Raw genomic sequence first — 13,870 nt, 5'->3', positions numbered from 1 at the left:
GGCTGTACCCTGCCTCCTGCCCATTGAGAGATGAGATAGGCTCCAGCACTCCTGCAACCTTTGTGAGGATAATTGATGAAGAAAATTAATGGATTACAGTATATTTAAAAAGGTTTTGTAATTAAACATTTAACTAAATACCTATTTTAGTGTCAAATATGCAAAGTACAAATACTGTTTACATGTTTTAAACGTTCTGATACCCACATGAACATACATCCCCTGCTACCTTATGGTTTTTAACTTTTCGCAGGTCGCTCTGGTCCCAATTAACTGCGAAAAACGAAGGATTATTGTATATGCTACTTTGTCTTGGTAATGTTTGTGATTATACTGTAAAAAATTGCTCAAACGGTACGAATCCTGGTGGAATGGTGGAATAATGGTCAGAGCAGGGGTATGGAACCTATGGCTCCTATGGTGGTTGGGTATGGCTCGCAGAGCCCTCATAACGACATACTGGGGTGCTCAATGTGTCAATCACAATTGACCAGTCGATCGCGAGGAAGTTCTGGTGGATCGCGTCAGCTTGAAGTCTTTAAAAAAAAAAAAAACAAAAAAAAAACATTTTGGTACCACACGTAACTTTCTCTAACAACGACCTGCTGCACGGCCTTCAATGACAGCCACGCACTCTTCTTCGTAGTTTACCTTGCACCGCCCCCTCCACCGCTCTTAAAGGGGTACACTGATAATTACAAATGTGACAGTCCTTACGCAGCCTATCAATGTGGTTTATAATGACAGAGTGCTTATGTGCTGCCCACCACTAGACATTTTTTTTTTTTTTACATAAAGACATGCCTCTGTCGGCAAGCATTGTTGGCGAGCGCACATAAGTGGGGGAAAATGAAAAAAATTCACCCTGCAGACCAGCTGATTGTGAAAACTTAGAACGCACTCTTCTTCCTAGTTTAGCTTGCACCGCCCCCTCCACCGCTCTTAAAGGGGTACACTCATAATTACAAATGTGACAGTCCTTACGCAGCCTATCAATGTGGTTTATAATGACAGAGTGCTTATGTGCTGCCCACCACTAGACATTTTTTTTTTTACATAAAGACATGCCTCTGTCGGCAAGCATTGTTGGCGAGCGCACATAAGTGGGGGAAAATGAAAAAAATTCACCCTGCAGACCAGCTGATTGTGAAAACTTAGAACGCACCTCCCGTCACATACCACACTGCAGTGTGAATATTGCAGTACTGACAATGTTTCAATATACCAATGCACTTGAAAAGTGTTTCTCACATTTAAAAAAAAACATTATGACCAACCTACGTTCATGAATAACTGATGGAAGTCCCAAAGGCTGCATGAAGTTTAATTTAATGACGTATGAAACTGACAGCACAGCCATCAGGAAAGAAGTCGTTTTAATGGTAAAAAGTACTTTTGTCATCATTGGTTAGCAACAGTATAATGTTATTTAAATTAATTTGGAGACTTACTGTACTCTTAAAGTGTTGGTCTTGCATAAAATGCACAAATACGCTTGTTTTTAGTTTTAAAAATATTGAATGGCTCTTTTGGAATTACATTTTAAAATATTGGCCGTTTATGGCTCTCACCCTAAAAGGTTCTCAACCCCTGGGTGAGAGCGTCTGGCTCACAGTTGTGTGGATTTTACGTAGTTTCTCCGTGCACTCCAGTTTCCTCCAACATCACAAGAACATGCATGGTAGATTAATTGGAGACAATAAATTGCCCATAAGTGTGAATGTTTGTGCGATGGGTTGTTCATTTATATGTACCCTGCGATTGGCTGGACACTAGTTCAGGGTGTATCCCGCTTCCTGCCTAAAGACAGCTTGGATAGGTTCCAACTCTCCCGCAACCCTTGTGAGGATAAGTAGCTCAGAAAATGGATAGATTTAACAAGGCACTACACACGCATCTTTAGTAATTACTTTATTCATCCCAAGATGGAAAGTAGATTTACTTGCTTCATAAAGTTTAAAAAAAATGTTCCACATGGCTCAGTGTTTTTTTTCTTATAAACACTTAAATAAGGAGAAAAATAAATAAATCAAATTACAAACGTGTGCACGTACACAATCATAATTTGGAAAACGATGACTTTATGACACGATTTTATTCCCGGTGACAAGTTTAGCAGCTTCATTTGGTAATACAGTACAATATTTAAATGAGTAAAGTAGTGGGTGTGGGATTGGGAAATATTTATTTTCAAGGTGCAACTGCAGACCGAAGCTAGTTCCTCCATTAGGCTCAGAAGCAATCAAAATGACTTTGACAGTGGAGTTTTCTTTATGAATGGCATCCAAAATGAATAAATCCTCCAGCAAATATACGACCAAACCATTCTATTTGATTTGCTTTTAAACTGGCCGCTTTGGAAAGCCAACATATACGACCAGTGGCCTGTTTCATTTACTGTCTGCAAACAAAAAATCTATACCTGTGCTCCACTGAGGTCCATTGTGAACATTTATCCCATTTGTTGCGCTGCTAAACTCCTGAAAATGTTGCTCGACCCATGAGCTTGAAAGCAGGCCAGTGCTTAAAAATTAACAACCAGCCTCTCTGTCTTTGCATTAAACATATAATCCTGAACCAATAATCTTATGTTTTTCTTGTGTATCTGTACAAGATTGCAGTTGCCTTTTTTTGTATCCTGAATATGTAACACCGTCACATGTATTCTGTTACTCCCCATGTAACTAAAGACTGAATATCCCACCTGATAGTTTTGCTTCTAGTTTACGGATTTGATTATTCCTTCTGAGCAGTTGAGCAGGCAGGTCATCCCTGGAGCTGCTCCCATCAGATGCCTGAGGAAAGAGACCCAGTTCAGCATTACACTTGAAAGAGAGAATTAGTTCTAAACATCTCAAAATGTCTTATTCTTCCACTTCTAGATCTGAGATGTTTTACAATATTCAAAAATGCAAAAAAACATATAGCTTTAATTAAAAAAAAAAGAATCGTTACATGTTTCAATAAACACACCATCCTGTATACGCGAGCATCTTTGCAACTCTAAAAAGAGAGTGAGCAGGTACAGCTGAGCATCATTTACAGCCTAAGGAATATGACTTTCACTGCAGGAACAAACCATAAACCATGATAACTTAAGGAAAGTAGTTTTACCATATAAAATAATAGAATTATTGATCAGTCATGAACATGACACCATTAACCCAGAACAAAAGCAGCACATTTAAAGCAACATTTGAAGCCGAGGAAGACGATTTACTTATTTAATTACTTTATTTTGAAAATTGGTGTTTGTAGATTTCATGCCAAAATCAAGAGCTTTATGTTACAGGACTCAAATAAGGCAATATCCTGATGAATGAAAGCATCTAAGCCCTTTAAGTCATCACTGTTGTCACACAAGCACCCAACCAGCTGTTTGATTGGTGACTTTCACAAGTATTAATGCCATAATTTTTCCAGGACTTGACCTGTACTTACTAAAAACAGAAAATAAAATGCATGATAGCACAAAATATGAATCAGTTAAAAGGAGAATGTTTTGGAAAATTGACTAATTGCTGCCAGAAAAAATGGTTGAGCCTGTAGAATGCCTACATATTCCTATATATTAAAATTGTACTAACAGACATGGGGGGTTTACTACATTACATTTACTCAAGTAACATTTTCCATAAACTGAGTACTTTAAATGCCCCCCACACTTTATTTTTGGGTATTTATTTGAAGGAGGATAGTTTTACTCTGCTACAATGATGGACATTCTGTTCACTAGTTTTATCTATTCACTTTTACATGTGCGCATCAATTTGTCAATTCCATCTTTGACTTCTGAATAGAGCGCCTGTTGCAGCAATCAAATGAGATCACTGATTGTCATTGGACTCAACTTCACCAATAGACGACACAAGGCATTCACTTGACTGGGCACGTAGCCTTCTTGAGCCAATCAGAGACTTTTTTTTCGTCATTGACAAAGCAGCGTTTGAAGAAAAGCGACAGTTTTTAAAAGTCGCACAAACGAATCAAAACAAGCTGCTTTGCTATATACTTGTGCTGTTATAAATATTGCTATACATTGCACATTTTCTTAACCACCTAGAGCAGGGATGCTCAATGCGTCGATTGCGATCGACAGTAGTTTTGGTTGATTGTTGGTCGGCGTGCCAAAAAAAAAAAAAAAAAAAAACTTTAGCCAATGATCCCTCGAAACTGTGCGCGTGCGCAATTGTGCACTGCTGATGCAGTCTCTCTGCAGATATTTTGCGTTGTGCGCAAAAAAAAAATACAATGCAAATTGAAAGTATAACTTACAGCTATTCAGTTTGTGGCATTTTGCAATGTGATTCAATGACTGAGGGATGACTGGTTGTTACATCCAATGGCACAATTCACATACGTACTATAAAAAATGAAAAGAAGCCACTGGTTTCTTTTAGGCAGCACACAGAACTCTAACAAAGACTGCTGCTCAGCCACACTCACTTTTTCCTACTTTCCCTTGCACCCCTCCCCCCACTCTTAAAGACATACACTCATAATTACAAATGTTACAGTGCTTATGCAGCCCACCAATGTGTTTTATAATGACAGCGTCTACCACTGCTGCTGCTTTAGTTCGCAACAGTCTGGGCAACGTCACTGATCTTAAAAAAAAAAAAAAAGTCTGGATAGCGCATACATATAGAGTTGTGTATCGATTGATTGAAGCCAGTCGGCCGCCATCTTGGTACTCCCAAAACGTGTAGAGGACATGGTTTACAGGTGGGATTATGGTGGGGGTTTTCTCAAAGTTTGGCAAGTAGAATTAAAACTGGTCTGTTGGCATGTAGAATTAAAACTGGTTTTCAGTTCTGGTAACATGAAGGATTTTTAATCCGACTTGGTAAGCCAAAAAAGGCTAAGTGCAAAGGAAAGACATAACACTAGGACTACCAAGTAACCTTGTATATTACCTGCGGCCCGATTTCCGTGACATGTTAACTTTAACATAATAACATTAATTTTTAAGTCAATCAGTTAGTTAGTTCCTTATTTTTGGTAATAAGGACTCGTAATGGGAAAATACAGACTAAATGCATTGTTTTGTCTCTGCGACGTCATATTTCAGACAGAAAATTTCAACTTGTTTCCTCGCGTTTTTAAAGCAAATTAAATTTGCAGAGTTCTTCTTCTTTTCCTTTCGGCTTGTCCCGTTAGGGGTTGCCACAGCGTGTCATCTTTTGCCATCTTAGCCTATCTCCTGCATCTTCCTCTCTAACCCCAACTGCCCTCATGTCTTCCCTCACCACATCCATAAACCTTCTCTTTGGTCTTCCTCTCGCTCTTTTGCCTGGGAGCTCCATCCTCAGCACCCTTCTACCAATATACTGACTCTCTCGTCTCTGAACATGTCCAAACCATCGAAGTCTGCTCTCTCGAATCTTGTCTCCAAAACATCCAGCTTTGGCTGTCCCACTAATGAGCTCATTTCCAATCCTATCCAACCTGCTCACTCCGAGCGAGAACCTCAACATCTTCATTTCTGCCACCTCCATTTCTGCTTCCTGTTTTTCTTCAGTGCCACCGTCTCTAATCCGTACACCATGGCCGGCCTCACCACTGTTTTGTAAACTTTGCCCTTCATCCTAGCGGAGACTCTTCTGTCACATAACACACCAGACACCTTTCGCCAGCTGTTCCAACCTGCTTGGACCCGTTTCTTCACTTCCTTACCACACTCACCATTGCTCTGGATTGTTGACCCTAAATATTTGAAGTCGTCCACCCTCGCTATCTCTTCTCCCTGTAGCCTCTCTCTTCCCCCTCCACTTTTCTCATTCACGCACATATATTCTGTTTTACTTCGGCTAATCATCATTCCTCTCCTTTCCAGTGCATGCCTCCATCTTTCGAATTGTTCCTCTGCATGCTCCCTGGTTTCACTGCATATCACAATATCATCTGCGACCATCATGCTCCAAGGGGATTCCAGTCTAACCTCATCTGTCTGCCTATCCATTACCACTGCAAACAGGAAGGGGCTCAGAGCTGATCCGTGATGCAGTCCCACCTCCACCTTAAATTCCTCTGTCACACCTAAGGCACACCTCACCATTGTTCTGCTGCCATCATACATGTCCTGTACTATTTTAACATACTTCTCTGCCACACCGGACTAACGCATGCAGTACCACAGTTCCTCTCTTGGTACTCTGTCATAGGCTTTCTCTAGATCCACAAAGACACAATGTAGCTCCTTCTGACCTTCTCTGTACTTTTCCACTAGCATCCTCAAGGCAAATAATGCATCTGCGGTACTCTTTCTAGGCATGAAACCATACTGTTGCTCGCAGATACTTACTTCTGTCCTGAGTCTAGCCTCCACTCCTCTTTCCCATAACTTCATTGTGTGGCTCATCAACTTTATTCCTCTATAGTTCCCACAGCTCTGAACATCCCCTTTGTTCTTAAAAAATGGGAACTAGAACACTTTTCCTCCATTCTTCAGGCATCTTTTCGCTCGCTAGTACTCTGTTGAATAAGTTGGTCAAAAACTCCACAGCCATCTCTCCAAATTGCTTCCATACCTCAACCGGTATGTCATCAGGACCAACTGCCTTTCCATTTTTCATCCTTTGTAGTGCCTTTCTGACTTCCCCCTTAGTAATCATTTCCACTTCTTGGTCCTTCACTCTTGCCTCTTCAACTCTTCCTTCTCTCTCATTTTCTTCATTCATCAAGTTCTCAAAGTATTCTTTCCATCTATTTAGCACACTACTGGCACCAGTCAACACATTTCCATCTCTATCCTTAATCACCCTAACCTGCTGGCACATCCTTCCCATCTCCTCCTACTCTGTCTGGCCAACCTGTAGAGATCCTTTTCTCCTTTCTTTCGTGTCCAACCTGGTGTACATGTCTTCATATGCCTCTTGTTTTGCCTTTGCCGCCACCTCTACTTTTGCCCTACGTCGCATCTCGATGTACTCCCTTTCGCCTCTCCTCAGTCCCATCAGTATCCCACTTCTTCTTCACTAATCTCTTTCCTTGTATGACTCCCCTGTATTTTGGGGTTCCAGCACCATGTCTCCTCTTCTCCCCTTTTCCTACCAGATGACACACCAAGTACTCTCCTGCCTGTCTCTCTGATCACCTTGCCTGTCGTCGTCCAGTCTTCCGGGAGCTTCTGGTCCATCGAGAGCCTGTCTCACCTCTTTCCGGAAGGCCGCACAACATTCTTCCTTCTCAGCTTCCACCACCACCTGGTTCTCTGCTCTACCTTTGTCTTCTTAATCTTCCTACCCACCAACAGAGTCATCCTACATACTACCATCCTATGCTGTCGAGCTACACTCTCCCCTACCACTACTTTACAGTCAGTAACCTCCTTCAGATAACATCGTGTGCACAAAATATAATCTACCTGCGTGGTTCTACCCTCCGCTCTTGTAGGTCACTATATGTTCCTCCCTCTTCTGGAAATAAGTGTTCACTACAGCCATCTCCATCCTTTTTGCAAAGTCCACCACCATCTGCCCTTCAAAGTTCCTTTCCTGGATGCCGTACTTACCCATCACTTCTTCATCGCCCCTGTTTCCTTTACCAATATGTCCATTACAATCTGCCCAATCACAACTCTCTCGCTGTCTGGGATGCTCAGAACACTTCATCTAGTTTCCTTCCAGAATTTCTCTTTCAACTCTAGGTCACATCCTACCCTGTGTGGGCATAGCTGCTGACCACATTATACATAACACCCTCAATTTCAAATTTTAGTCTCATCACTCGATCTGATACTCTTTTTCACCTCCAAGACATTCTTAGCCAGCTCTACCTTTTAAAATAACCCCTACTCCATTTCTCTTCCCATCTACTCCGTGGTAGAATAATTTAAACCCTGCTCCCAAACTTCTAGCCTTACTACCTTTCCACTTGCTCTCTTGGATGCACAGAATATCAACCTTTCTCCTAATCATCATGTCAACCAAGTCCTGAGCTTTTCCTGTCATAGTCCCAACATTCAAAGTCCATACACTCAGTTGTAGGCTCTGTGCATTCCTCTTTTTCTTCTGATGCTGGATCCGGTTTCCTCCTCTTCTTTGTATTATGAAAATTAAAAAAAAAAAAAAAAAATCAATAAAAATCACAGAAAATGTGTTTTCTTGCTTTTGCAGTGATGAAGTTTGGGAAAATATTTACGTTGCTTTTTCGCGAACAACCGTCAGCCTATAAAGGTGAAGCAGAGAGTGAACAGTGAACAACAACAACTGGAAACAAAACTTTGCTAAAGTGAATTAAGCTCATCAGAAAATAAAAAACCCTTTACAAACAAACCTTAATAGTGTCAAAGTAAATCTTTTTAAATTAGCTGTGGAATGTGTTCTCACAGCCACGAAACTCTCGATTAACAGTTTATCCATCTAAGATATATTGTTGTTGTTAAATTTCGACAGTGAACTATTCTGCAAACGCATATACTTGATTCATTTCATTCTAGTATCATGATATCAGTGGAATGAAAAATTATAGTATTGTTTATTAAAATAGTTTGGGTGAAAATACATTACCCCCCAAACAAAAACAAAAAAATCTAAACACGCACATTTAGAGAGAAAATAATGGATACAAATATTGTACAATCACTATAATCAGAATCAGATTTAATGGCCAAGTATAAAAGAACACACAACGAATTTGTCTCCGGCAGTCGGTGCCACCCTGGTACGCCATTCATGTTGGATACTGAGAAGAACAAACAAACAAACTACTATTAAAAAAAAAAGAGTAACAGCTTGCTCACAAAGAAAGAAAGATGCAAAATAGCAGGACAGTGAAAAGAACCATCAACATGGGTCTCCATCTGTCAGCTCTGCGTTTAACACCATCATCCCTGAACTCCTCTCTTCCAAGCTTCTCCAGCTCAGCGTCTCGTCTGCCATCTGCCAATGGATCTACAACTTCCTAACATGAAGGACACAGCAGGTGAGGCTGAGGGACACCACCTCATCCAAGTGCACTACCAGTACTGGGGCACGCCAAGGTTGTGTCCTCTCTTCTCTGCTCTTCTCGCTCTACACAAACGAGTGGACCTCAACGGACCTTGTTGTCAAACCCCTGAAGTTCGCAGAAAACACCAGACATCCACGTCATCAAAGACGGGGACGAGTTTCAATATTGACAGGGGATGGTGAGACTGGATCTTTGCTGTGGCCAGCACAACCTGGAGTTGAGTACTCTAAAGACTGTAGAAATGATTGTAGACTTCAGGAGGCATCCTTCACCACAGCTGCCCCTGTCCAATTGTCTTATGTCCAACCGTTGAGACCTTCAAGTTCTTCGGAATTACAGTCTCACAGGATCGGAAGTCTTAGACGAAGATCAAGTCAATCCTCAAAAAAGCCCAGGAAAGGATGTACTTGTGGCTTCTGAGGTCGAACAGGCTGTCACAAGAGCTGCAGAGACAGTTCTCCACAGCGGTCATCGAATCAGTATTGTGTATCTCCATCACAGCCTGGTTTGGAGCTGCCACAAAAAAAACACAAACTCTGACTGCAACGGACAATCCAAACCGCTGAATTGATTATTGGCACCACCCTACTTACCCTTAAAGACGTGCACGCCACTCAAACTAGGACTAGAGGGTGCAAGATCCTTTCGGACCCTCCTGGACACCAGCTGTTCCAGCTCCTTCTGTTGCGTAGGCGCTCCCAATCAATGCAAATCAAAATTAGCAGGCATTCAAACTGTTTCTTCCTTCTTGCAATTAAGTCAATAAATTCTTGATTAGCGAACCTATTATTTTCTGCCTTGCGCCGTAGAGACACACCCTCACACCCTGCAGGTCTTTTGCAGACTCCAACAGGTTTTCTTCCAGAATGGTCCTGTATTTGGCTCCATTCATCTTCCCATTAATTTTAACCATCTTCCCTATCCCTGCTGAACAAAAGCAAGCCCAAACCATGAGGCTCCCACCACCATTTTTTGACAGTGGGGATGGTGTGTTCAGGGTGATAAGCTGTGTTGCTTTTAAACCAAACATATCATTTTGCATTGTGACCAAAAGGTTTGATTTTGAATTCATCTGACCAGAGCACCTTCTTCCACATGTTTGGTGTGTCTCCCAGGTGACTTGTGGAAAACTTTAAATAAGAATTTTTATGGATATCTTTGAGAAATGGCTTTCTTCTTGCCACTCTTCCATAAAGGCCAGATTTGTGCAGTGTAGATTGTTCTCCTATGGACAGACTCCCCCACCTCAGCTGTAGATATCTGCAGTTCATCCAGAGTGATCATCGGTCTCTTGGCTGCATCTCTGATCTTGGCTGCATCTCCTTCTTTGAGGGGAAAGTTTAGAGGGACAGCCAGGTCTTGGTAGATTTGCAGTGGTCTGATACTCCTTCTATGTCAATATGATTGCTTCCACAGTGCTCCTTGAAAAGTTTACAGTTTGGGAAATCTTTTTGTCTCCAAATCCGGCTTTCAACCTCTCCACAACAATATCTCGGACCAGCCTAATGCGTTCCTTGGTCTTCATGATGCTCTCTGCACATTAAACAGAACCCCGAGACTATCAGAGAACAGGTGCATTTATACAGAGACTTGATTATGCACATGTGGATTCTATTTATCATCATCAGTCAACATTGGATCTGACTAAAAAAAAATTAGTTTTCCTTAAATCACGTGTTCCACAATTATTGGCGCCTTTAACAATTCCCAGGAAATAAATATAAATGAAGCATTTCTGTCATTTCTACAGTAGTTTACCCGAGTATGTACAAACATTTAATTAGTAATTCATCACTTCCTGTTTCTCTGGGGTATAAATATGACGTGACACAGAGGCCATTTCTCTTATCCACTCTTAATGGGAAAGACAAAGGAACACAGCATACAAGTGAGGCAGATGTGCGTCGACCTTCACAGGTCAGGCAGAGGCTACAAGAAGATTGCCACTCAACTGGAGCTGCCCATATCCACTGTGAGAGGAATAATTAAGAAGTTCAAAACAACTGGAACAGTGGTAAACAAGCCTGGACGAGGACCCAAGTTTATATTGCCACCACGCACAGTGAGAAGGATGGTAAGAGAAATCAAAAGATCTCCAAAGCTCACAGTTATAGAATTACAACAAATGGTAGCATCCTGGGGTCACAAAGTCTCCAAATCAACCATCAGGTGCTGTCTACACGCCAACAAGTTGTTTGGGAGGCATGCACGGAGAAAACCTTCCCTAACTCACAATCATAAACGCAAACGTCTGGAGTTTGCCAAGCGGTATTGGGGCTTCAACTGGGACCGTGTGCTTTGGTCAGATGCGACCAAGATTGAGCTTTTAGGCAACAAACACTCTAAGTGGGTCTGGCGTGCCACGAAAGATGCGCATGCTGAAAAGCACCTCATACCCACTGTGAAGTTTGGGGGTGGGTCAGTGATGCTGTGGGGCTGTTTCGCTTCCAAAGGCCCTGGGAACCTTGTTAAGGTGCATGGCATCATGAATGCTTTGAAATACCAGGACATTTTAACTCAAAATCTGTTGCCCTCTGCCCAAAAGCTGAAGATGGCTCATCACTCGGTCTTTCAGCAAGACAATGACCCTAAACATATGACCAAATCTGCACAGAAATGGTTCACCAGACACAAAATCAAACTCCTCCCATGGCCATCTCAGTCCCCAGACCTCAACCCCATTGAAAACCTGTGGGGTGAGCTGAAGAGGAGAGGACCCAGGTCTCTGGATGATTTAGAGACATTCTGCAAAGAGGAATGGCTGAAGATCCCTTTTTCTGTCTTTTACCATCTTGTGAAATATTAGAGAAGATTAGGTGCTGTTTTGTTGGCAAAAGGGGGTTGTACAAAGTATTAACACCAGGGGTGCTAATAATTGTGACACACATTATTTGATGTCAAATAATTATTTCTATGTGGGATTTTTTCCCCCACTGAATAAATGCACTTGTATTGAAGGATGGATTTTTTTCTTTTTTTCCATTAAGGTCCCATATTATTTAGAAAATTTTTTTTGTTGAAGCTAAAAAACACATCTTAACCAGAGGTGCCAATAATTATGGAGGGCACTGTATTTGAATATTTTTGTATTTCACTATCTTATACTTTATGGAGGTGGAAGGGCCCAGAAACATGGTGACAATGTGTGGGATTGAAGGCAACATTTCAGGGCAATAAACCAATAAAGACTGTAATCTCAAAGAGAACTTACAAATTCATCCCCTGAGTCTGCCCCCACTGAAGTGATGGATTCCTTGCTGATGGTACGGGGTAACCGAACACCGCTCCGTGGTGCTGTCGCTGCCTCTTCTGCTATCTTTTTCTTTAGCTTGGCAAACATCTTTTATCCATGGAGCAACTCCTTAACAGAAACTTCTATAGAGTATGAGGCACCATAGTGTGGAGTGAATTCATTCATTCTCTGCGTACCAAAAATGTCTCCTTCTGCAGTAGCCCATCAAATGAAGGACATCTTAGTAATGGCATTCTGTTAAATCTGGGGGGACACATTTTTTTTTTTTTTGTTAAATCTGACAACACTTTACAGAACACATGAGTAGACAACAATTTAGCACAGTATAACCGCTCGATTGCAATATATGTGAAGCAAATTTGAACGAGCACCAACAGGTACGTGTTTTATTTATTTAAAAATTCCATGATATATTCAGAGTGGGGAAATTAAATTGCGGTAATTTGACCTGCCCCTATGATTTTAAGTACAAAATGTAAGTACAGTTTAACTGTTTTGACACTATAATCGTGCAATCAACTCATAAGCTAAAATTCTGAACAGCCAGAATTTAAAATTAATGGTAACAAGGACCTTTGGAATATCTTTGTACACAAGACTGAAGAACTTGTCGATCCTATTTCAATGAGTACATTTACTATGACACCAGTTTCTTTTCAGATATGTAAATTGAGGATGACAGCTTTAGCTTCGCCGTAGGGACGTTGACAGTTACATTTTATACGTGACTAATTTGGATGGGTAGATTGTGAAATTTGTGAGGAAAAAAAACCCCAAAACAAAAAACGAGGTCTTACAAAACTCATAACAATGAAAGTTAATATTTCAAGACAGGGTAAGGACTTAGCAATGTTAGCTCGCTTGCTCTTTGGATAGGACTTGATCTTACCATGGCAAGTCTAAATTTATAGTTATTGAGGTTTTCTCTTCCCCAATGGATTTCCGTTGTCAGCTCCAAGGAAGTGTTGGTGCAAATGTCGACAAGTCGTAGCTCTTTAGTCCGTCAAGCTCGTCAAACCGAGTTGGGAAGCTACACGTCATCGCCCAACAGATGACATCACGACTGTGCCTCTTGTTCATTGAAGGGGCATTGAACGGAACAAGAACGCGCCAACTAACGGTCAGAAAGGTAAAAGCAGCATTCATACGATAGAATTGATGCCCTATTGTTTCGTGTTCCTATAGTAGTGTAGTCATTTGATTGGATTACACAATTACAACTACATTATACCAATTACTTAGATCTAACGTTAAGTGCGCAATTGATAACTGATTGTTCTATGTTGTGCATGTTATAAGGACATGCAACATTCACAATGTAGTAGTATAAATTTGTACATTTTGCCAAATCTTACTGCAGATTTTCAAGGAGGAACTAAATGGTAATCTTTTTGTATTCTGCACTGCAATCTTCATTAAACATGATCACGTAATAGTAAGTACTTCTTCTTTTCGGCTTGTCCCGTTAGGGGTCGCCACAGTGTCATCTTTTTCCATCTAGACCTATCTCGTGCATTCTCCTAACACCCACTGTCCTCCCTCACAGCATCCATCAACCTTTTCTTTGGTCTTCCTCTCACTCTCTCGCCTCCAAACAAGTCTGCTCTCTCTCACAGTACAGTATACTAAATTTAAACATGCCACAATATGTATTCTCTCCCCCCC

General features: G+C 41.2%; 1 protein-coding gene across 8 annotated transcripts in view; it reads right to left on the bottom strand.

The window, feature by feature from the left end:
• Nucleotides 1-13,297, bottom strand: part of golga1 (golgin A1) — a 59,637-nt gene extending 46,340 nt beyond the window's left edge. For 4 of the 8 annotated variants that reach the window (XR_009794568.1, XM_061816783.1, XM_061816780.1 and 1 more), the window contains exons 1-3: nucleotides 13,095-13,297; nucleotides 12,164-12,448; nucleotides 2,705-2,795 (exon numbers count right to left, since the gene is read on the bottom strand). Coding sequence is in view for 6 of the 8 variants with exons in the window: in XM_061816783.1 (XP_061672767.1) it covers nucleotides 2,705-2,795; nucleotides 12,164-12,292 (220 nt within the window). In the remaining 2 variants the exon portion in view is untranslated. Of the gene's footprint in view, nucleotides 1-460; nucleotides 663-2,704; nucleotides 2,796-12,163; nucleotides 12,449-13,094 lie in introns of those variants that run through there. The other 4 variants (XM_061816779.1, XM_061816781.1, XM_061816778.1 and 1 more) reach the window with 3 other exon arrangements.
• Between the last annotated feature and the right edge of the window lie 573 nt (nucleotides 13,298-13,870).

The sequence above is a fragment of the Syngnathoides biaculeatus genome, chromosome 4, assembly GCF_019802595.1.
Source record: "Syngnathoides biaculeatus isolate LvHL_M chromosome 4, ASM1980259v1, whole genome shotgun sequence".
Classification (NCBI taxonomy): domain Eukaryota; kingdom Metazoa; phylum Chordata; class Actinopteri; order Syngnathiformes; family Syngnathidae; genus Syngnathoides; species Syngnathoides biaculeatus.
The sequence above is the reverse complement of the archived record's forward strand: the minus strand, read 5'-3'. Positions and strand labels throughout refer to the sequence as shown.